The 26,155-nt window shown below is 34.1% G+C and overlaps 1 protein-coding gene across 2 annotated transcripts in view; it reads left to right on the top strand.

The window, feature by feature from the left end:
* Positions 1 to 24,688, top strand: part of LOC136039758 (phosphoribosyl pyrophosphate synthase-associated protein 2-like) — a 48,452-nt gene extending 23,764 nt beyond the window's left edge. Inside the window, exons 4-8 of one of the 2 annotated variants that reach the window (XM_065723611.1) lie at positions 3,521 to 3,699; positions 8,505 to 8,650; positions 14,015 to 14,147; positions 17,709 to 17,855; positions 23,362 to 24,688. In XM_065723611.1, coding sequence (XP_065579683.1) covers positions 3,521 to 3,699; positions 8,505 to 8,650; positions 14,015 to 14,147; positions 17,709 to 17,855; positions 23,362 to 23,520 — 764 coding nt within the window. In that variant the 3' untranslated portion in view covers positions 23,521 to 24,688. The remainder of the gene's footprint in view (positions 1 to 3,520; positions 3,700 to 8,504; positions 8,651 to 14,014; positions 14,148 to 17,708; positions 17,856 to 23,361) is intronic. The other variant, XM_065723612.1, reaches the window with a different exon arrangement.
* The last annotated feature ends 1,467 nt before the right edge of the window (positions 24,689 to 26,155 follow it).

Below are 26,155 nucleotides of genomic sequence, written 5' to 3'. Positions count from 1 at the left end.
ACGTAACACACTTTCATAACCTTATATTTTTATTATGTATACGAGGGGATTTGTACCCTCGTTAATACCTCACTCTTTACACTAAATCCTAAGTTTTGTCCCAATTCTTTAAGAATGACCCCTGAATCAGAAATGCCGTAGAATAAATAGTTGAAATTACTAAAAATACTTTAGCATAAAGAGCAAGGTATTTATCTCCTCCTAAATACCTCGCTCTTTATGCTAAAGTATTTTTAGAACCCTCATATGCGTAATAATCTCTGTTCGTTTTAAGTTTCAATGCTACTTCTTCCTTTCATTTGAAAAAACGTTTTCATGTTTATTTTTCATTGTTTTCTTATAGTAATGCTAGAGAATCCTGCGCCCTTGTCATTGAATTTTTCTTCCCCCATGACAGATTCCTCCAAGGAAAGATCCTCCAACATAGCCCCTTCTCCTCATCCCCACCCCCAAACAAAATAAAATCCCCCTGAAAACGTCTGTACGCTTCCCAATAACCATTACTTTATGTAAACACTGGTCAAAGTTTGTAACTTGCAGCCCCTCCCCCAGGGATTGTTGGGGAGTAAGTCATCCCCAAAGACATAGTTATTATGGTTTTCGACTATGCTGAACAAAATGGCTATCTCAAAATTTTGATCCGTTGACCTTGGGAAAAAAATGAGCGTGGGAGGGGGCCTAGATGGCCTCCAATTTTTTTGGTCACTTAAAAAGGGCACTAGAAATTTTCATTTCCGTTAGAATAAGCCCTGTTGCGACATTCTAGGACCACTTGGTCGATACGATGACCCCTGGGAAAAAAAAAAAAAAAACAAAGACAAACAAATAAACACGCACCCGTGATTTTGTCTTCTGGCAAAAAATACAAAATTCCAAATTTTTGTAGATAGGAGCTTGAAACTTATACAGTAGGGTTCTCTGATACGCTGAATCTGATGGTATCATTTTCGTTAAGATCCTACGACTTTTAGGGGGTGTTTCTCCCTATTTTCCTAAATAAGGCAAATTTTCTCAGGCTCGTAACTTTCGATGGGTCATACTAAACTTAATGAAACTTACATATTTAAAATCAGCATTAAAATGCAATTCTTTTGATGTAGCCATTGATATCAAAATTCAATTTTTTAGAGTTTTGGTTACTATTGAGCCGGGTCGCTCCTTACTACAGTTCGTTACCACGAACTGTTTGATATCCGTATGTGTGATCGAAATATCCAGTATATTTTTATATTTTTTTTACTGTCCAATAAAAGGACTTGTCCCTATTTGAACTGTTATTTAGGGCTCACAACTTAGGGCAAACCGGATTACGTGCAGAAATAGACATAATATGTTTTAATTTTAGACAGGCTATGTTGCTAAATGTCTTTTGAGTAGACTAATTCTGTTTCACTGTATGTAGATATTGCTTTAGTAGTTTTTTTTTCCTTTTTTTAAGACCTTGGTTTCGGTTTTTCTGTCCGTTCGAATCATATTGGAGACAAAATGTCCACATGATGTTAACAGTCTGTCAACTTTGTAATGCTAATTCAAACGTGGCTTTAAGCTCTTCTCTGATGATGAATGTTAAAGACAGGGTTGTCACACAAGGTGCTAAAGTACTATTTAGGCTGTTTTTGTATGACGGCTATGGTAATTCTCCTTCGTGGAGATTAAGTTCTTGAATGTATGTTCTGTCAAATATAACCAACCAGTATATTACCATGTTCTTGAATGTATAAATTCAGGAGACCCTGAATTTAACTTAATTCTTGAACGTATATTACAACCAAGTATAATCAACCAGTATATTACCAAATTCTTAAATGAATAAATTCAGGAGAACCTGAATTTAACTTAATCCAGATTTTCTGAGTAGATGTAATATATTTTATATGCGATGGTGGTACTGAAAGTTTTACATAGATGACAGCTGTAATTTGATGTATCAATATTTGGGATATATCTATTTCTTTCGGGGATCCTCTATTTCTATTCTTCCTTTTATCTCGTCTGTTTGTCATAAACTAATTATACTGAATCCATGGTTTCTGTGTCTGCAATTTTTATATGTTTTCCGTTTCTGTTTAATCTTGTCTTTTAACGTTTTTCTATTCTTCACTAACCACGGCTCTTTGGAATATAGCACGAAACAGTCAATCTTTAATTATTCCGTGGTTTCTATCTTATGAAAAGTCCGTTTAATTGTTTTTTTTTTGTAGGGAATAAAATTTGTTATCAAATTTTTATCATTTATTATTGTTCTTTATTATTTTTCAATCCTTAATTTATTTTTATCTTTGTCTGTAATTTTCCATTTTTTATGATTTATTATAATCATATATTTATTCATTGTTTCCTTTCATTCGTTCATTCGTTCTTTGTTTCCTTTTTGTGCATTGCAAATTAATGAAATGAGATAATATTCTACTAAACTTTTACGCTTTAATTCTTATAATTTTTCTTTTTTTATTTTATTGTTATCTTTACCTGTATTTTCCTATCTTTATAGTTTATTATTTTCATCTATTTATTCATTCTTTCTATGTTTTCTTTTGTTATACCGTATAATAAGGAAATGTTATTGCTTGTTAAAAAAAAAGTGTGTTTAATATTTAAACTTCAGATAATTGTCATTGCCTCAATTTCAAGCTTTTGTGAGTTTAACATATATACCCATTATAGACCAGTTACCGGGCAATAAAAATATGTTTTAGCTCTAATTGATTATAAGTCAAGTTAATTTTTGTCAGAAATTCAAGAAAAACATACCATTTCCAAGTTCATCTATTTAAAATTTTACAGCTTTCGTGTTTGAAATGCCGTCACATAATTTATAACTGCCCCTACGTAGATGTCACTAGTTTACCAGAATTCCTGGATTCCTAAAATTGGATCTGCTTGGCAGTACGAGGCCCAGGGGCCGACCCCCAAGGCAAGACAGGCTTGATACTAGTCCTCGTAAAAAGACTCAGCATATGAAATGTCAATTTTGCGCCCTATGCGCCAGCAAAGGCTCAGGAGGATCTTAATCTTTCTTTTCTTTTTTTTAGTTTGTGTCGATGGCGCTTTTGGTACTTATACCGTTTCATGACAGAAGGATGTTTTAAATTCTGAAATGAAGGAAATTACACATATGTTTAGAGCTCCTCTGTAAATCTTATTGAAAACTAAAAAGATGCTAATTTATGTAAAATACCATTACGATAGTGTCCGCTTGACAGTAATCCGGTCTGCCAAAAGTAAATAACATTAGCTTATTTTATTGTTTCGATTTGGCTTATTTAATTAGCTTATTTTAGGGAAATTTTTCTACTACTTAGACTTTCAGCGTCGTTATTTTTTGGGGATGGGCCTATATGCACTCTCGCTCTTAAATTTGCCCCTCTCGACCCTCTATATAACCCTCTCACCTCTAAATTTTGAAAAGTATATTTGGTCTCAAAGTAAATTTCCATGAATTGTCCCTGCTGCAGAGTTTGTAAACTTATAATAAAAACTTTGTTGATTTAATATTATTATTAATATAACTATATTTAAGGCAAAATGAGGAAGCGTGGATGCATTGTGTCTAAGCTTGTGGCAAAGATGATGTGTAGGTCTGGGTTGACTCATGTGATTACAATGGACTTGCATCAAAAAGAGATTCAGGGATTTTTCGATTGTCCCGTCGATAATTTACGAGCTTCGCCTTTTTTGCTTCAATACATACAGGAAAACGTAAGTTTATTGATTTTAAATATTTAAGATGCTTTTTGTATAAAAACATTGCTTTATAAAAAGTGCTTATAAATTTTTTTTAAATTTTAGTAATTTAATATATATTTAAATATTTTTCGATATTTCAGGGATTGTTCGATTGCTTGGTCGAAAATTTACGAGCTTTGTGTTTTTTGCTTCAACATACAAAGGGAAACGCAAGTTTTTTAAAATTAAATATTTGAGAATTTTGTTACACCGGAAAATTGCTTGATAAAAAAAATATAGATTTTGAAAATTGTAACAATTTCAAAATAGGTTTATTTTTTTTTAATAGATTCAGAAGTTTTTTCACTGTCTGGTTGTTAATTTATTCAGTATATACAAGTAACTGTAAGTTGAATTTTTTAATTTATTTTAAATGTGTGAGAATTTTGTTATACCGAAGGATTGCTTGATAAAACTTGTTTTATAGATTTTTAAAATTTCAAATATTTAAAAATAGATTTCTTAAAATTTCAATAGATGAAAAATTTAGTTCAGATTGACCATTGACGTACAAAAAAGGAAGTTATGAGCTTTAAGTTTTGTGAATATTTTAGCATTACGTCCTAGGCTCTCTTTTTCTTCCTCCCTTTCTTCTTTTTTTCTTCCTTTTTCTTTCTCTTTCTATCTATTTTCATTATCTTCTGTCTGTATCGCTTAAGAAAACAACATCTGAAATTAATTGGTGGACTCTAATGTTGTTTTGAATGTGTATTTATATTCATTTTTGTTGTTATAAAAGATAAGATTTATTTCTGAAAAACGTACGGCTATCACAAGCTCAAATAGGCCGAATTCGTACTTCAGTGTCAAAAATTAAATTAAAAAAAAACAAGTTTTTTTAACTGAAAGTAAGGAGCGATATTAAAACTTAGAACGAACAGAAATTACTCCGTATATGAAAGGGGCTATTCCCTCCTCAATATCACACTCTTTACGCTAAAGTTTGACTCTATCTCTCAACTCTACTTTTTAAAACAGCAACTATTGTTATAAAAATTTCGTTTTTTAGAGTTTCGGTTACTATTGAGCCGGGTCGCTCCTTACTACAGTTCATTACCACGAACTGTTTGATAAACAAAAAAGAAACAAAACAAAGAGCAAGCAAGTAAAAAATGGCGGGTTGTGGAAAAAAAAAAAAAAAAAAGATTATAAGAAAAGTCAATGTCAGTTCGTAAAAATTTCAAATATTTAAAAATAGATTTCTTAAAATTTCAATAGATGAAAAATTTAGTTCAGATTTACCATTGACGTACAAAAAAGGAAGTTATGAGCTTTAAGTTTTGTGAATATTTTAGCATTACGTCCTAGGCTCTCTTTTTCTTCCTCCCTTTCTTCTTTTTTTCTTCCTTTTTCTTTCTCTTTCTATCTATTTTCATTATCTTCTGTCTGTATCGCTTAAGAAAACAACATCTGAAATTAATTGGTGGACTCTAGTGTTGTTTTGAATGTGTATTTATATTCATTTTTGTTGTTATAAAAGATAAGATTTATTTCTGAAAAACGTACGGCTATCACAAGCTCAAATAGGCCGAATTCGTACTTCAGTGTCAAAAATTAAATTAAAAAAAAAAAACAAGTTTTTTTAACTGAAAGTAAGGAGCGATATTAAAACTTAGAACGAACAGAAATTACTCCGTATATGAAAGGGGCTATTCCCTCCTCAATATCACACTCTTTACGCTAAAGTTTGACTCTATCTCTCAACTCTACTTTTTAAAACAGCAACTATTGTTATAAAAATTTCGTTTTTTAGAGTTTCGGTTACTATTGAGCCGGGTCGCTCCTTACTACAGTTCATTACCACGAACTGTTTGATAAACAAAAAAGAAACAAAACAAAGAGCAAGCAAGTAAAAAATGGCGGGTTGTGGAAAACAAAATAAAAAAAAGATTATAAGAAAAGTCAATGTCAGTTCGTAAAAATGTCAAAATCAATTTAAACTCGTAAAATTAAAAAGGGAATAAAACAATTTAAAGCACAAGGACAATATGCGACCAAGAAATAGAAAGCTCAAAATTTGAAAACGATCATTAAACAATTATAAAGTAAAAAGGATGTGAGGGGGGGGGGGAGGAAATCCATTGATTTAATATATCAACTATGTACGCGATGAAAGTTTGGTTACATTAGGTTTTTTTTTTCAAAAACCTAATTCAATGGCGATGCCAGGACGCCAAACAGGACAGGTATAATCGAGGGTTAGGTGCACAAATGAGAGGAAAAACCTCATACAATGTGATTTAGGATATGTAAATTTTTTAAGGAGTTTAAGGAGGGAAAATGCAGCATTTGCACATATAATTAATCTGAAAATCCCATTTTAAGTCGCTTGAGATAGTAACACTCAGTAATTTCATAGTACTAGTTGACATATCAGAGGGAATTGGGCAGGAGAAAGAAGGGGGGATATTAAGGAAATTAATTTCTTAAACCGTTGACTTTAAAGGGTTGATTCTCATATCATTAGTAATAGCTTCATTCAGCTGTCCATTGGGCTACTTTTTAAATTTTTGAAACATGTTTCTGAGACAGTTAAATCATCAACGAATTTCCATTTATCCGAGGAATCGACACCAAGGTTGTTTATCATTGCATGAAACAAAATTGGGCCTAAAACGATTCCCCGGGGGACACCATTATAAATGGGGGGAGGATCAGAATTAATAACTTAGAAAAAACAGAAGTAAGAGTAATGGACAGGACACCATCAAAATCTTGCCCAAAAGATTTTGCGTTATGTTTATTATGTTGTTGTTACGTTGTTCTCTTTAGCCTATCTTAAGGCTAAATATATATTAAGGCTAAATTATAGCCTATATTAAGGCCAAATATTCTTTGTACTATCATAAGCCAAGTCTGATAAATATCCTACCGAAGTATTTATTATGAAATAGTCAGTCTTTTTTTAACTCATTTTATGCGATATGAAATGAGCTGACGGCTTACAGATTTACATAATTTAGATAATTGGTTTTTTATATATACATTTACATGATTTTATTTTATTTACTTACGCTATTCTTTAATCTCCGATTGACTTGGAAGGGTATAACCAGTAAGAGATCGGTTTTAATCGCAATCGACCTGATTCCTGTTTTGGCAAATTAAACACAAATCATGTAGACACACATAGAACAACAATACATACCTGTGTCTGGTTGACTGCAAGTCAGTATTCAGCTCGTTTTTTAAAGAATGAAATTCTTCTAGGTTGTTTGTTCGGTCGGTCAATAAAATGAACAAACAATCAAATCAATAACTCCTACAATACCTAGTGCAAGCATTTCTCAACCAGTGCTAGTTCTAGCACCTCTCAACCAGAAGGATCTAGGTTTAGTCCCGTGCGGCGCAAGGGAATAATAATAAACGTTGTGTCATACTTTTTAGTATTAGTTACCTTAGAAGAGTGGTAATATGGCCTTCCTTCAGAATTGGAGAATTTGGGTTCAACCCGATTACCGACGCAGGGATCTTAGTAGTCAAGAAGCGTCGTTTATCCGAAATAAAGTAATACAATACTTTCCACAGGAACAATAACAGCCTAACTTAACAACCTATTCAGATTGAATTTACCAGACTCAAATTGTAACAGCCTTATTGCAGTATCAGCTTAACCACAATCCAATCTAACAATCTGTTGAGGTTAACCTGGCGAGACTCAACTGGCAACTTCCTAACCGCAGTAACAATTTTAAAATCTATTCAGGTCAACCTGACTAGGCTCGAACTGAATGCGCCCCGGGTAAAAAAAAAAAAAAAAAAAAAAAAAAAAAAAAAAAAAAAAAAAAAAAAAAGATGATTGTCTTTGAAAATGTCAATGTTCTTCTTTTCTGTCAAAACTTCTGTTATTAGTAATGAAAGAACATGGTTACCTCATAACTTTGACTGGGGAGGGGTAATTGTACCTCACTTTTTTCTTAACATTAAAATCGTTTGTATTTCTTCATATTTTTAAACTGCTGGAGGCGGGGGTTTCACATATGTCATTCATTAAAGCATATAATTACTTGTGTATTGGCAATCTCGTTAAAGTATTTTAGTTTTATTCTTCTTTTTTCTGCGCTTTAACTCAGAAAACGTTTTTAAGTTTTAGCAAAACTTTTTGCTATCGCGATAGCAAAAAATTTTTGTGTCGCCACTGCTGATGATTAAGGGTTTTCCACAATAGAGATAAAATGGTCTGCGTTTTATTTCACTTTGGCCTCATTTTTGAAGGATTTCAAGCACTTTTTCTAAATTCTCAAAAGTTTTTTCTCGTAATTGCAAATTACTTGCAGTTTAATCTGAATGAAAATTACTATTTTCAAAGTAGTGTTGTATTGGTAATGTTTGTCGCTTAACTAGTTTTTTTGAAATCCTCTTTTCTAAGTCTTGGTTACTCTGGCCTGTGGTTTGTTTTTTTGCTAGGCTACAACTACAACCTTAAAATTAGCTGCCAAATGTTCTGACCAACCCGTAACAGAGATACTACTTGTTGATACTTGTACAAGAGTTGGTAAGAGTTACTCTGAATTAGATTGAGAACATATCCCGCATAATATTCATCTAATGTCATGTAACAGGGTTGCCACCACAGTCAGTTCCTAAAGTGATACAATAGCCTAAATTTATGAGCTACACAGCGACTTTCGGTGCTATAGTAAAAAACTGACTGTAATAGTGGTAAAATAGTGCTAAAACAGTATTTTCGTGCTACTAGCGGCAACCCTGGCATGTAATGATAATCATGATAATTAATGTTCTCTGACGTCATGGCTCTAACGTTCTACCTGTTACAGATTCCTAATTTCAAGAGTGCAGTTATAGTGGCCAAAGACCCAGCATCAGCTAAAAAGGCCACATCTTATGCAGAGCGTCTTCGTCTTGGCATTGCTGTTATCCACGGAGAGCAGAAAGATTCTGAGAGTGATTTGGTAGATGGCAGGTCAGATGCTTTTCCGAGATTTAAATAATAGACCACTTTAGGGCTTTGTTCATATCTATCGGGAAAGAACATCTCCCAGAACGTAAAAAAATTATTAATTTAAATTTCATATCATACAGAAATTCAGTTTTCGATTTCATGTCACCAGTCTGTCATACAGAAAGACTGTTAGAAATGAGAATTAAAGATATAATAGTGAAATAATTATGAGTAATATTTGAGTGAATCAATCCTAGTATTTCCTCAAACCATGAGAACTTTTATAATTTCAAAGGATTTAACCTTCAGCACAATAACTTGGCTATATTTTAGGATTAATATATATACCGATATTCGTTCCTGAAAACTTCAATAATATTGGAATTATTAAATTAAAAAAAAGAGAAAACATGTAAAATGTGTGGGTATAAAAATTTTTGTATGTTTTCAGTAAAGGGATTGGGTTTCAACATACGAGGAGGGTGTGTTTGCATTAAGAGTAATAGTGAAATTCTACAAAAAAAGAACTGCTCTGTCTTGTTTAACAAATTAGAATTGTAAATTATGATACTACCCTGACTTTGAAATTGTTTGGTGAAGAAGCTAGAACCAAATTCTGCACAAGCTTATGTTGCTCGAAAGTATGTGGCATTCTCGTAGACTCAAACATATCGTCCATTTTACTAAAGTGGAATTTGAGTTTCATGTTGCGATTAAGCAGGCAGCATATTCCCCATAAAAAGAGTATACTCTTTGGTTTTTATGGCACTTGGTATTAACCAAGTGACATGTAGCAATCACAAATTCTGTCGGTCTATCAGTCCCGGTTTTGCTACTTTAGGCACTTCCAGGTAAGCTAGGACGATGAAATTCGGCAGGCGTATCAGGGAACGGACTAGATTAATTATAAATAGTTTTTCCGATTTGACCATCGGGGGGGGGGGGGGGGGGTTAATTCGAAAAAAATAGAAAAAATGAACTATTTTTAACTTACGAACCGTTGATCAGATCTTAATGAAATTTGATGTTTTGAAGGATATCGTGACTCAGAGCTGTTATTTTAAATCCCGACCGGATCTGGTGACAATGGGGGGGGGAGTTGGGGGGAAACCTAAAACCTTGGAAAACACTTAGAGAGGAGGGATTGGGATGAAACTTGGTGGGAAAAATAAGCACAAGTCCTAGATACATGATTGACATAACCGGAACGGATCCGCTCTCTTTGGGGTAGTTGGGGGTTGGGGGGTCAATTCTGAAAAATTAGAAAAAATGAGGTATTTTTAACTTACGAACGGGTGATCGGATCTCAATGAAATTTGATATTTAGAAGGATATTGGGTCTCAAAGTTCTTATTTTAAATCCCGACCGGATCTGGTGACATTGCGGGGAGTTTGGGGGGGACCTAAAATCAAGGAAAACGCTTAGATTGGAGGGATTGGGATGAAAAATAAGCAGAAGTCTTAGATACGTGATTTACATAATTGAAAGGAATCCGCTCTATCGGGGGGGGGGGGGTCAATTCTGAAAAATTAGAAAAATGACGTATTTTTAAATTACGAAGGAGTGATCGGATCTTCATGAAACTTCATATTTAGAGGGACCTCGTAAATCAGATCTCATTTTTTAAATCTCAACCGGAACCAGCGTCATCGGGGGGAGGCAGTTGGGGGGGGGGGGACTGGAAATCTTAGAAAACACTTAAAACGGAGAGATCAGGATGAAACTGGATGGGAAGAATAAAAACCTGTCTAAGTTACGTGACTGACATAACCGAACTGGATCTACTCTCTTTGGTGGAGTTGCGGGGGGGGGGAGGTAATTTGGAAAAATGAGGTATTTGTAACTTACGGAAGGGTGACCAGATCTTAATGAAATTTGATATTTAGAAGGATCTTGTGCATTAAAGCTCTAATTTAAAATTCCGACCAGATCCTGTAAAATTGGGGGGAGTTGGAGGGGGAAACCGGAATTCTTGGAAAACGTGAAAATTGGGGTATTTTTATCTTACGAATAGGTGATCGGATCTTAATGAAATTTGATATTTAGGAGGAATTCATGTTTCAGAGCTCTTATTTCGAATCCCGACCAGATTTTTTGACATTGGGGGGAGTTGGAGGGGGAAATCTTGGAAAACACTCGGAGTGGAGGAATCGGGATGATGCTTGGTGGATATAATAAGCAAATGTCCTTGATGCGTGATTGACGTAACCGTACTGGATTTGCTCTCTTTGGGGGAGTTGGAGGGAGGGGTTCAGTGATTTGGTGAGTTTGGTGCTTCTGGACGTGCTAGGACGATGAAAATTGATAGGCGTGTCTGGGAGCTGCACAAATTGACTTGATGAAGTTGTTTTCCCAGATTCGACCATCTGGGGGGTTAAAGGGAGAGGAAAAGTTAGAAAAAATGAGGTATTTATAACTTACGAGTGGGTGATCGGATCTTAATGAATTTGATATTTAGAAGGACATCATGACTCAGAGCTCTTATTTTAAATCCTGACCGGCATTAAGAATCTGATTTTCCTTTTAAATCAATCTATTGATTCTTAGAATCTTGCTAGAGCTCATACCATATGAGCTCTCGGCTCTTAGCTCTTCTTGCCTTGTCACAAGTGCCATATGAGCTCTTAGCTCTTGTTTCCTTCATCGGGGAAAAAATAATGGGGACTTGATTAAACATCACAACTCATCTGATTCAATGAATGAGAATTTAAAATGAGATTTGAAAGACTTTAAATAACCCGAAAGCTTATCATTTATAAACATTAATCGGTTACCACTGTACAGTGGTCAATGGTTTCTCCTTGTAATATAGACAATAGATGTTCAAATTACTGTGGGATAATAAGCTGTATTTTATTTTTAGTTTAATCTATTTATTTAATAAGCTCTCTTTCTCATTTTTGTGAAAATATTTTTTCACCTTTCTAACTTTTTAATGAGCTTTTAATAAGAATAAAATACATTCTTTCAAATCCCTTATGCAAATTCCTTTATATCACGGATCTCAACCGAATGGGCAATGGTACTTCAGAGGTTTCAAGTCTGCTAGCTTTGGACTTTGCTGTTTAAAGTTATACGCTATTTTACATATGTTGATTAGAAAAACGAAAACTGTTTTTATAATACAAGGTATGTGTTGTAAAACAGTCACGACAGAATTATCAAGGAATAGTACAGTGGCGCCATTCAAATCATTTTGGGGTTGTAGAGTCAACGATATTATTTTGTTCAATTTACCTGTGTCCTTCCTTAAGTCAAAATTTGTAATCTGCTCGACCCTTTCCCCCAATAATCTCTGAAAGTTCCAACGCTATCTGTTGAGCCTTTCCCGATATTTCGTAAGTAGTTCAAATCAGGTGAGCTTAGTGTCTTTTAACTTATATAAGCAAATTTTTTGTTTCCAGAGTATGCCCTTGGAAAAAAGTTGTTTATTCGGACTGAGTTCGAGCAATGGCTTTATTGAAAAAATTTACGCTTTTTACGAAAAACTGAATTAGACAGTGAAATCGTCTAAAGAATCGAAAAAAATTGCTCGATTCCCTCTTAGCCGAGCGGTTAGCGCACTGGACTTCAAATCCTTGTACCCTCAGAAATTTGGGGGGAGGAAAATGGGAAACTTCTCATGATTCGCCCCCCAACCAAGCATTTCACTTCCAGCTGAAGGTAGTGAATCAGGAAAATGGTACCTGTGCAATGAAAACCATAAGTCATCATGCGAAGAAGTTTTTTTTTTTGTTTAATTTTACTATCCAGATCCTTTGAAATACCATGATTAGCTTGACCCCAATTCATCGTCCTATTGCTACTATGTACAGCAACATAGGTGTACGTAGGCTCTTGTCTAGGGGGGCAGCTGATTTTGTGATGAAGAGTGGGGGTGAGCTTGAGTTTGATTGGCAGTTCGCAAAACCTTACATTGCCAGCAAGCTCTGTCATACCTATCAAATCTTTATCAATAAGTAATCGGCCAAAAATCATAAATCATCAATTAGCTTCAGGATTAATCTTCTTGGATTAGAGCCAAATCTTTCCAAGACATTATAGGTAATTGCTCCTTGTTTGACTTTTATTCTGTCATTCCAGATGTTTATTTCCAGCTTTGCCAACCATCTACTTTTATCAACTGCTTTTTACCCATCTACCTTTTTCTAAAAGCTTTTTCAACCATCTGCCCTTTCAAGCATCTGCTTTTTCAGCCATATCTAGTGTAAATTTGAACTTATAGGGGGGGCAGCTGCCCCCTGCCCCCTCCCCTCTGTACGATCATGTGCAGCAAATAATGTGAGGTTTCACATGTCTTTTCCTTGTGAATCATGATATGTTCTCGGAGAATGGGTCTATTGCCTCTAAGCTTTGTTCTATCCCAAACTGTCACAAGGAGATATTACCAACCTTATCACTATGGGTTTTCGTCCTGGATAGAGTTAAATATTTCGACCAATTTATTGAAATGTGGGAAAGATTATGTTCCTAAGTACTTGAATTTTGTGTAATTATCCTGACGATAACTGTGATTGCATTGATTACACAGAGGTTATATTATTATAATCTTTAATAGGCTTCTATTTCAAACTTGTTGTAGTGCCGAGGCGCCAATGACTGAGAAACTTGCGAATACTCCTCTATCATGCCCTATTTAGACCTCCTTTTTTACCTCCTCTTTGGAAGTCTCAAAGAGTTTCAGCCTTTACAACTGTAATTCTAGCCTAATTTGGACGCAGGGGCGTTAATTGACGCCTAGACTTTTTGCCTCCCATCCCTTTCCTTGAATCTGGGAATATGCCTTATTTCGGGCATTATCTCTGGAAAGGTCTTTTTGATATTCCCATTAACAAAATTTAAAGTTCAAAAACTTGTCCCTCCCCCGGTACTTTGGAAAACTGATTCTGCCTCCTCTATATTTTTGTGAATTGACACCACAGATGGTACGTCCGGGTTCATCCTCCTCCTTCTGGGCTACGTAGCAAACTATTTTACTGTATATTTGGAAGAAGTGTACTTGCCATCCAAGTAGTTCATTAGTCCTTTGTAATATACCTACCGAGTGTGAAGTAGCTACTTAATTCCCGAATAGGATTGCCACCACCATATATTATATATATATATATATATATATATATATATATATATATATATATATATATATATTATGCTCTCCGGATGGTAAGTTTTATATTACCACACTGAATATGGTATTATTATCTTGAAGTAAGTTTATACAACACAAACTGTCTATATAACACAAAAAACATACTATATAACACCCAAACAACTATATAACTCTAAAAATATAATATAGTTCTAAGACCCAGGCTTTCAATTCTGTAAGATTGACTCATGCTATCTGGTTACTTTAATTTGTAAAAATTTTACTCTAATTTTAGAAATAGTCCACCGCCTGGTAACTCAAGACAAAGAATTACGGAGGTGGGTGTTGGAATGCCACCTCTAACGGCAAAAGAAAAGCCGCCCATCAATGTGGTTGGAGACGTTGCAGGAAGGATTGCCATTATGGTGGTACTAGATCTTATTCATATTTATTGTTTGTTTTTTTTTTTCACTTTTTTTCATAACGTTTTTAAATTGTTCGTGAACACAAGAAAAAATCATAAAGTAAAAAATACCATGTACAATCTTTGCCTTTCAATATGACTTCGGAATTTAATCTTAACGGAAATTCTATTATTTAAAAAAAGCCTAGTAGATTTGGCTATTCATATTGTTTTGCTTGTGGAAGATTTAGAGGTCCGTTATAGTTTCCCAACAGGATGTGTAAACTTGTATACTTATTAAAGCTCTTCCCATGCTCCTTCCTTGATTATGCAGTTATATTGCAGTAATGCAGTTTAATCCATTGTCTACTGATCTTCTTATGAAATGTAACATAATATAGCTTTTAATCGGAAGAGAATTTCTTGGATTTCTAGCAAATGATAATATATTTCCTTCTAGAATCCTCAACACGCATCGGACTGCTGACTTGCCGATGTTGAATTCCAAAAATTAAGAATCAACCTCTTAGGAAAAGTAGTTTTTGCAGATGTTGAAGAAATACTTAGGTTACGTCTTAAGGAGGATTCGAGAATTGCACGACTAATCGTTAGTGGGGCTCCTTCTTCGATCCTCATCGGATTTGCCGAATTTCAAATATCTAATGTTGAAAAATGAACAATGAACCCCTCAAAACAAGTGCTTTCTACCAATGTCAATGAAATACCTAGGTCACGTCCTTAGTAAGGAGGATTCGAGAATTGCAAAACTATTTTTCAGTTGGCTTCAATCTCTGACCCCAGACTGGCCGAATATCTACCGAATAATACCGAATGGCTAAATATCGAATTTTCAGAAATGAATGATCAGCCTCTGATAACAAGTACTTTCCACCAGTGTCGATGAAAGTTTTTGGTATGTGGCCTTTCTGCAGTCCTATGGTTTTGAGGATTCAATGTATTAAGTGTCGCAAAGTCGCTTGTTTTGTAGGGAACATAAATAAAGATATATATCGAAGAATATGGGTAACTCACACGAGTAGAACGGGCGCTCGTGTCGACAGAAAAACCCTCGACGCCTTCTAGCGTTTGGCGACACTTGGTATTTTTTTTCATTGTAACAATAAGAATAATTAATTTAATTTGTGTAGTAGGTAAGATTAGTGGTGTAATAAGTATCTGATCTCAATTCCTGACTGAAAAACTATTACTGAGTTTGAAAAATGGCAATTGTCGCCAACTGCTATGTGGCGTTCATGGTCTTTTTGCCGTGCCCGTTTCCAATCTTGTGAGTTACCCATGGTCTTTGATAACTACATTACTAAAACAGAATATAAAAAACCTGTTTTTAGATGAATTTAAGTCAGTGGGTAACTGCAAGTGATTTGTTTACCGATTGCCTTTCAAGGCCTCTCAGATCTCAAGATTGTTCAAATCAAATGTACATTAAAAAGCTCTTCCACCTTAAAGCATTGCAAATTTACTTTTTATCCCATTTTATTGGGCCTTGTGTTTGAGCATTTGGTCTTGAAGAATTCAGGGCGAAAGTGAAACTTCAGCATAAAAAGCGGGGATGTTCAGGAGGGAGCAGCTACATCCCTGCATTCTCTTACACAAAATAATCTATGTGTTGAGGTTTTGATGTCGCTCTTTTACTTGAGGGAAAATCTTTTATTTTTGTTATTCTTTATTTTAATAGCCTACCCAGTGTTACCTTAAATATGAGATGGGCCTCCTCAACCCCTCCTTAACTCCCATCCTTTAGATCACGGCTTCTTGAACTTTTTTTCATTCATGACGCTGTGTATGATTGTGACTTTCCGGGTGACCCCATATAAAAGAAAGACAAAAAATAAATTTTGATGGTTTATTTTTTGGCTAACAACATATGTATAAATAAGAAAATATATAGTTTTAGCATTAGTATAGAAACATTCAGAAACCTGAAATCAAAATTGACCATAAAGTTGTAAAGTTGTATTTATTATAATTACAAAAATTATATGCCTTATTTTTCATCAAAATTGTATTTTAGCAATTACGTAAACAAAAGCGAATTCTGTCCGTCTCTGTCTTAGTTCGTTCGTATATATTTGAAGGCAGTCGTTGAGGGCTAAGTATTAAATTAAAATTAAAAATTTAATGAGAATGATTTGCTAGTTTTTTATTGCATAAAAGATAAAATATCGATGGAATGAGTGTCACTGCTGCACGCAAGACCTCTTCAACATTTTTTAGCAATGAACAGTGAAAGCAGAGAAATAACTTCACATAAATTGGTTGTGTTGAATGGAAGAAGAACATTTAACGCCATATCACCGATTACGGGAAATTCAGCTATAGTTCCTATCCAGAATTCAGTCAAGGGCTTTTTTGGAAATTGTAGTTTTAAGTTTGAGTCACTCAAAAGCTCAACAAATCCTAGGCCTATCCAAAATGGCCTTTGAATCCAAGCTTCCTATCTGAATTCATCATTTAATATAAAATATATACGGAACTGTTTTTGTTTTGTTTTTGTAATGAAGTTTTACAAGGATTTCTCTTGATTTTAAAGTTGTCGGCACTCAAAACATTTTGGACGAATTTTGTCTACCCTACTTTTCCAAGTGTTGATATTTTTTATACAACTTTCAATTTTATTATATGAAGTAAATGTATCGCAATTTTTTTTTGAAGAAACAGGTTGAGATGGTTTAATTTCGCAAATATATATGACAAATGTAACAGTTTGGATAGCCATAAGTCATTTTGGAAAGAAGCAGCAAGTTCACATCTTTATTCAACTAAAAATCTTTCACTTTCACCCTTGAATAACAACAACAATCTTCTTAAACTTTCACCTCTTGATAACAATCTTACTTCTTCATTTAATAATAAAGCTGCGTGTCTGGAATATATTTATCCTTACAAACATTTGAAAATAAGTGGCTGTTGAGGGAACGGCTCTTAATAAAAAAAAAAGCAGATATTCGTAAAAAATTGATTATATTAAAAAAAAACATTTTTCTACCTGAGGAAAGGAAAAAAGAAAAGAAAATAGATGCCCTCGTTGTAGAATATTGTGGTTGCAGCCACTTTTCTTGATTTTCAAACCAATATATTTTCCTTTTTATTCAAGCCAAGGGACAGTTAGTTTTCTATGTAGGGATGTTGGACCAGGCGGCTCTAATAGTGTACTTCTTTTTTTTTTATCTGACTAGTTTTAGGAGTTCTGGGCTATATTGTTTTTTACTGTGGGACGTAATCGTCTCTTACTAGGTTGCTAGCTACTGTTGTAACATGGATATTAAAAAAACAAGTTTCTTAGATGAACGTTGAAAGCAACATTAAAGCTCGAAGGTTTTTGGTACTGAGGACGGCTTAGCGGAGGTTCTTGCGGAAATATCTGCTAGTTTCTCTTGTTCACTGACTTAAAATGTCCTTATTTATTTTGTCCTACTGTTTCATCATTATTTAATCTTTGTTTTTATTTCTATGTTTTTTAGATGCCCGTGTCACTGTTTAATTTTTTACTAAACGATCCAGCAATTTATTAGGAAATAATTTTATTTAATTAAACTATTAATTAAATTACCAGTCGTTTTTGTAGGATGATATGGTTGATGACGTGAATTCGTTTGTCGCTGCAGCTGAGGCTCTGAAGGAGAGAGGAGCTTATAGAATCTACGTTCTTGCTTGCCATGGATTACTTTCCTTGGATGCTCCCAGACTCATTGAAGAATCTTGCATTGACGAGGTAATTTGATTTAATTCGCCCTATGTCACAATCAAGCATAATGTGAAAACTTTTTACATGTCGACAGTGTATCATCTGTTTCTTCGCCTACTGTAACTCTTGACAAGTTCTTGTACACTCATATTTCAGTTTTTTTTTGTTCAGGGGAATCCAGGGGGGGGGGGCAGAACGTTTCTTTTGAGAATAGAGTACATAAAAGTCAAAAATTTTTGGTAGCATAATTTTTCTGTTTAGGGAATTTCGCCGTAAATTTGTCAAACTGACGTTTAATTCCCTAGGTAGGGAACCATAATTCCCTACCTAGGGAATCATAATTCCCTACCTAGGGAATCATGATTCCCTACCTTAGGGAATCATAGTTAGAGATAGTTCCCTACCTATGATTTGATAAAAATCCAACGCTGTTCCCAAATATAATAATTGCTACCACTTATTTGCGTTCAAATCGTATAATTCCTAGATATACAAACCAACCGTTTCTTTTCTGGTTATTTTTTTATTATTGTTTTTTAGCATTATATGGTTTTATGAAGCATCAGTTGATAAAATATAGGTACATAAAAATATTTTGACTCTAGATAACTCATTGCACTTCCTGGCTAAAGGGCAATGAAACGGAGATCAGCGCCACCCGTTTGGACCCTGAGGGTCTAGTGCCGTCATAATCAATAGTACGATAGTAAATAATACAAATCAAGAAAGCCAACAAAATTTTATATAAAGCCTGGGTCTACATTTTTGCATAAAGACATTATTCCCAGAGGTCTCTGTAATTTATTTTATTAACAACGTTATATTGATAGACGGGAGTTTAGAATCAAGCTCTGGTAATTCAAAAGGCGCTATTTGACGTCATTTATCAAATATTGTCAACATTTTGAGAATGCCAACGTTTATCAACATTTTCAACGTTGATGTGATAGACGAGAGTCCCGAATCGAACTCTAGTAATTCAAAAGGCGCTATTTGACATCGTTTATCAGGACGTTTGTTGACGTTTTATGAATATCAACGTTTGTTAACATTTTTAACGTTAATGTGATAGACGAAAGTCTAGGATCGAAGTCTAGCAATTGAAAAGACGCTATTTGACATTGTTTATCAAACGTTTATTGAAGTTTTATGAATATCAGCGTTTGTTAAGATTTTTAACGTTAATGTGATAGACGAGAGTCTAGAATCGAAGTCTAGTAATTCAAAAAGAGCTATTTGACATCGTTTATCAAACTATGGACAACTTCTAAGGGTAGAAACTGGCACTAATGTCAATAAAATCACGCCATCTAGCTAGGGATGACGCCCCTAGGGTTCTATCACTATTATTAGCGATTTTATATATTCCCTAAACAAAAAATTACTAAATCCGCACAGAAATTACTAGATTACTGAAGAAAATCACTAAATCAACCAAAAATTCTGAAATCTAGTGATTTATTCCCTCACTCGGTGCCAACGCTGCCTCTGGCGTTTGGTGTTTTTGGTACTTTTATTTTCAATGTAATTATATTATTCAGAAACTGAAATCAGACACTTATTGGTTCATTAGTTTTGCCAATTACGCTAAATACAATGAAGGCCGTATCCAGAGGGGGGGCGGGGGTAGAAGGTTTGACCCCACTTCCCACCCAAATCTTGGTCCGGCTCGTTAAATGTAACAAAAATGAATATAAACCAATTTTTGATGCGTTTTTTTGTAAACACCACCGAATTTATGCATTTCATGCAGATTAATTGAAATTCATTATTGGGTTTGCCATACAATATATTAGACCATTTCTAGTTAAATCTGTGTGCAATGTGCTCAGTGAGTAATCTCTTAAATTCTATTTAAAGAAATGCTATTATTATAACGTAGGTTTAGCCTCTCGAACAATTCTTTAAACAGTGGTGAATGGCTAGGGTTTTTGGAAATAGGCTTGCTCATAGCATAAATAAAAACAACGAAAAATACAGTTGTAATTAGAGGCCTTGTTTTATTATCTTATTTTTTTTTCGTTATTCCACGTTTTTTCCACGTTATTCCTAGTTCTAGACGTTTCCCGGTTATTTACATTAAGCATTCCGATTTTGTCTTATTATTACACTGAAAAATAATAAATATAAAAAATAAATTTGAACTCATTTCAAAAAGGACTAAAAGGCAAGAAATAATTTTTTCTTGAGACTTTACGAATATAAATGCAAAACGGATTGGGTTTTGCATAGCATAAATATCGGTTTGATCAAAATTGTAAATGTATTGATGAAGAATACAAATTAAGTTATGTAAAAATTAATTCGTTTATCGTCCTCGTTTTCACTATGTTTCATTGCAAGAATAGAAGTTGAACTTAGACAATTGAATTAAATGTCATCTCTGAAATTCTTTCTTACCTGTACAGCTATGTTGAGGTATGTTAGTACAAACATGATGCATTTTACACATATTATATATGAATTATAGTTTTTAAATAGGAACAATGAATTTAGGCTTCTTTAGGTAAAAGTAAATTTACAACATATTTGGCCAATTAAAGCAGGAACGTAAGTTGGATATTATTTTTTCAGGGTTATTAATAATGATAATAATATATTTTTTCGTAGATAATTTGAATAAGAATTGCTCGGGAATTCTGGGAAATTTAGTATTTCAGGGGGGGAGACCTTATCTGGAGAGCAACTAATGACCTTAAACGATACAACACATATTTTTACAAAGAAGTTTAAATATGAATGTTTTCTGATGCCTATTAAATAGTATTGAATAACATGGCATTATGGGAACAAGTGATATGTTCATATGATGCCATTGATATGTTAAAAAAATGCCATGACATGTTCGCATAATATGAAGGTAAAAGTCTATGTACTACGGTACAGGATGGAACAGGGGGGGGGGGGTGTGAGGGTCAAATCTTTTTTCAAAGCAGGATTTTTTCAGGGTAGCTAATAATAATAATAATAATAATGTATTTTTTCTTAGATGATTTAAGTAAGAAGAACTCGGGTAAATTTAGTATTTCAGAGGGGGGAGAGACCTTATCTGGAGAGCAACGAGTGACCATAAATGATACAACACATATAGAAGGGCAATATTTACAAAGGAGTTTAAATATGAACTGTTTTCTGATATTTATTAAATGGTATTGAATAAAATGGCATTATGGGAACAAATGATATGTTCACATGGTGCCATTGATATGTTCAAAAAATTCCATGATATGTTCGCATAATATGAAGGTAAAAGTCTATGTACTACGGTATAGGACGGAGCAGGGTGGGGCGAGGGTCAAATCTTTTGGAACGTCCAGATTGTTACAATTGCTTCTATAATGTCTTATAATTCTACATAATTGATTTTTTTTTGCAATTTAGTCCCCCCCCCCCAAAAAAAAAAAATCAAGAACAAGGAGAAGTGTAAATGCTTTATTGTTGGCATTGACACAGACAGTTGTGCAATACCGTTGGGACCAAATATTAGCTAAGCGAAGAATACTTATTTATTTTATTAAGCTTATTTGATATTATCGGTGTGCAATTTGATGACGATATGCAGGAATTCACCCTCGGCAATTTAAAAGGTGTTTTTTTCATTTTGCGCCAGGCTAAAATTCACAGCTCAGTACGCTCTATCTTATGTTCTTAAGGCCCGTTCACGATGAGATTTTTATTAATACCGGGAAATAGCTAGCTCTAATTTCAGCCAATTAGAATTTTTCATTGAATTTTTCAGCCAATCAGATAATTCCATGAAAAATCTGATTGGCTCAAACTGGTGCTAGTTAATCCAGGATATTAGGAAAATTTCATTGTGTGTAGGCTTTTACTTACTCTCTATTTGTTGGTCCGATCCACTTGCTGTATCTTATTTAGTTGTGAATATGCTTAAATGTTGTTAGTTTTCATAAAGTATCAAAAATGATGTTATACCCCTTTCCGACTCGTTTTCTTAAACTCTCAGACTTTTTTGTGTTTGTCACAAAGGTCGTATTCAGGAGGGGGGGGCGTGGGGTCAGAGTTTGAACCCCTTGAAATTTTGTCCGACCCGCAAAAACATAACAAAAATCCATTTAAACAAATTTTGATGCGTTTTAAACTTTTTTACACCCCTCTCCCGAAAAAATCCCCCCTATGAACGAGAATTCTGGATAGCCCTTGTTTGTCACGTACTTTTTTTTTAATCTGTGAGCCATTTTGACCACTTCCAAGGGCTGAATTATCTCCAATTTTCGTCAGTATACGCACATCCAATAACAGTGTAATAAAACAATATTTAAATTCCCCCTTTTTGCATGCATCCCCATCCCCCATCAGAACATAAACCATTGATTGTAGACAGCAAAAAGTATAAAACAAACACTATTATGTAAGACTTGATAGCTTAGGGGTTAGATCACTTGCCTGTAGCCGTGGTAACTTAGGTTTGAACATTAGATAAGAAAAATTCTTATCTCAGGGAAGACTAAGGACTTTTTGATTCTTAGAGAAGACTAAAAAGTCGAAAATAATAAATATAATTACTTTTATTAACTAAATAGTAGAAAATGATCTTTTTTTCGAAAATACGTGAAAAACAAAGGGCGCAAAACAGATTTGGCTTTCAATAACTTGCTCTTTTAATTTTTTTATCATTTTCCTCAATTCACATACTTTTTCATTTATGCATTTATAACTTAGATCAACTTTATATAAAATATATATCCATCTTGCACCCCTAGTTTTCACTTAATATTCATAAATTTTCAAGAAAAAAATGCTTTTTCTTCTTTTCAGTCCATTTTGAAAACAAGTTAAAAAACAGTTTATATTTATTATTTATGCATAAAAATAAATAGATATAAAATGAAGGTTTTGATAGCAATCGTTAAACGTCGCTGTAACCTTTTATCTTATGAATATTATTCTATGCTCGGAGTGCGTTATATAAACCCGAGTATGGGGCCTCTCTGTATTCTTTATCGGGTGCCTCTTTACTTTTATAAATAAAACTCATTAACTAGAAAAATTTATTTTTGCTTATTTGTGATGTCTAAAAAGATGATTTATATGCAAATAACTCGTGACAAAAAAAAATTGATGGCGTTTCGTGACACTTTATATTAGTTATTCACAAGAATAATTAATTTAATTCGTTTTATGGGTAAAATTAGACTAGTAGTAAGTATCTGGTCTCAGTTCCTGACAGAAAAAAAAATTACAGAGCTGTTAAATTACTAAGTGTCCCTATGCGGTAGATGGGGCTGATACTTCGTTGTCAACACTAGCGTCAGTTCCCACTTTTACAAGGTACCCATACTCTTTGGTCCAATGTATGGAATTCTGTGCATAGCCAGACACAGAATAGGTCATATATTGCCACTGTCACTACTATTCCTAACAATGTGTCGCAGCACTGTGTTTCCTGAGGCGCGGCACAGTGCTGCAATTACTGTGCCAGCTTTTTTTAGTGCTGCGCTTATTATGTATACACTTTTTTAGTTCCGTGTTATTTTGGTGCTTATTTTACATTCTTTAAATTTTTTTTTAGGTGGTTGTTACTAATACAGTACCCCACGATATGCAGAAGCTGCAGTGTCATAAAATCAAAACCGTTGATATTGCCCCATTAATTGCTGAGGCCATTCGAAGAATTCATAACAATGAGTCTATGTCCTATCTTTTTGCTAATGTTACTTTGGAAGACTAAGCTATATTGTATATTAAGGCGTTCTGGGCAATATCAATTAATGGGGCAATATCAAACCGTTGATATTGCCCCATTAATTGCTGAGGCCATTCGAAGAATTCATAACAATGAGTCTATGTCCTATCTTTTTGCTAATGTTACTTTGGAAGACTAAGCTATATTGTATATTAAGGCGTTCTGGGTCGGTTGCAACAATTCAATGGGGGTTTTGTCACTAAAAGTGAGAGAAGAGGATATAAAGCACTGGGGGAAAAGGGAGTTTCCAAGTATATCAATTACATGAAATACTGGAAATTGAATTGAAAGGGATTTGGGAATATATAATTGTAGAGGTCTCGTTTGATGAATGTGTTACTTAACTCCTTTTGAATTGTTGTAGATCTTTGACTCATGGTGATAGGTATCCACGTAGGGATTTTTTTTACGGGGGACGGCCGTTCAAAAAACAAAAGTTTTTCACAGTTCCGAATGATATATTTCACCCTAGTTTGGGTGATTGAAAATGTTGGAACAATTTCAACTATTCAAGTACACGAAACCCCCCTCAAAGGGACAAGGGATGTATTCTTCAGACTCATACGACGAAATGACGGTCCTGTATCCTTTGAAGGATACTAATAGCGGAAAACAATCCCTTTAATCTTCCTCATGCAAGAGATAAAAAAGCTAAAAAAACAAGTGCCATAAAAAACAGATGTTCATTCCAAATTTAAGCCCTAGAGCGGGTCTTGTTTTACATTTTATAATGATCGGGATGGGGAGGTACATTTGACAACAAGAATAATGGTAAGAGGGTAGAGTAGTCTAGTCCCTTTGTCCTTAAGGCTCAATAATTCATAAAATATTATAACAAAAAAGACAAAATCCCGCCCACTCCCTTCTCCCCAAAAAAACTCTCAAAATTGTTCATAAAGGTGGAAAATAAAATGAACCTTTGAATGAAGTTTTTAGTAAATCTTCTTTGTTGTAAAAATTCTCGGTGCGTCTCTGTTGGTTGAAGGGAGGGGAAATTGTACTATTGATTATTCTGCATATTGACAATTACTGTGTGTTTCGTCCTATTGTTCTTTACTTGTACCAAAGTGTTAGATTTTTACACTATAGATTTTAGTGAACACACTCACACTCACTCAGTATTATGAAAATGAAAATATAATGCTTGATAGAATTTTTTTTTAGTTTTCCAAATTTTGCCATAGTTGAAAGTCAAATTTCATAGTTGAAAGTCAAATTTTGGAAATAGTCGAAAAAAGGAAGTAAAGTATAGCACCATTTATAGCACCATAGCACCACAACAAGGCAACATTTTTAAACGAATATACCAAAAAAGGGAATTTGTTAATGAACATACTAGAATTTTTTTCGAAGTCTAGAAGGGCAAATGCCCCACTGCCCAGCCATTACGGTCATTAAATAGATTTAAGCTTCATTTCAGTGTAAGACACTTTTTTGGGTGAATATAGTATATTCATGTACGTTGATTGTATCGAAAAGCTTGCCCGGATGTCAAGCGTCAGTACAACCTTGACGAAAAAGGAAGAAAACTAGGGTTACATTGAATGATTTTTTTATTCTGTTAGATTGTTTCTAGTGGAGAACATTTATTTAATTGCTGTTTCAGTCCTCGAAATGAGGACCCGAAAAGTCCTCAGAGTTTTTTATCATTTTGTATCTAGTGACTCTTTGTAACGTGAAGTTCTCTGTATCTTACCTTAATATTACCATCAAAAGTAAAAAAGTACCCTTAAGGTAAAATATCGCCTTAAAATTACCCTAAAATTACTTAAGGTAAGATACAGAAAACATCCTCATTTTTAAAACAAAAAGGAAAGAGGAGCATTCTCTATGCCCAAAATTTTTAAACTTGCCCTCAATGGTCATCAAATGGTGCCTAGGTCTATTTATTTTAGATGGGGTATATTTTCTGTATCCTACCTTAAAATTACCTCAAATTGCACTTGGAGAAAATTAAGGGGTCCTGTCAAAACGTAATAGATAGATTTCTGGTTGCTACTGAAGAACTAATAAATTGGCTTGTAAATCACTTGAATCAGTATAGTCAGACAATTTGCTCAATTGTAAATGAAATGTTTGACTTCAAGTTGATCACGTTTATGCTTTCGCATTTTCAACGTAGCAGTCTTGTCTTGTTAATTGTTTGTAGCACTAAGCCAATCTTGTGAGTAGAAATAAGGGGAAGCTGGAGACAGTACTACATCAAAGTCCTTTCATAATTAGAAGTAGATGGTTTCCAGTCTTCCAGAGAATGCCCTCTTTTGTTTTGGAGCTATGGGATCGAGTTGAAACTTTCAGGAAAACTTGTTTTTTTTGGGAAAGGGTAAAGGGTCTTATAATTTTGGGTTTGAGAAAAGGAAGTAATATTTTTTCCAGTCCTTATAAGAAATTATACCCTTGTTTTTTTATACCTTTCGTCTGATAGGCTCTTTTGACTAGTACCCTTGTGACTACTCCTGAATTATTAATCATTCCTCTTTAATTAATTTTATTTCAATTTAATTAATAACTTAGTATTGACTGATGCTCAAGATTTGTTTTCATGAAATCTAAATTTATTTATTAACTGAGACAGTTTAACAATTGCTGAAAGTATCCCTCTAGAAATGTATGTTTTACT

Source organism: Artemia franciscana, chromosome 20 (assembly GCF_032884065.1).
Source record: "Artemia franciscana chromosome 20, ASM3288406v1, whole genome shotgun sequence".
Classification (NCBI taxonomy): domain Eukaryota; kingdom Metazoa; phylum Arthropoda; class Branchiopoda; order Anostraca; family Artemiidae; genus Artemia; species Artemia franciscana.
Note: the sequence above shows the minus strand (reverse complement) of the source record. Positions and strands in the feature narration are given on the sequence as shown.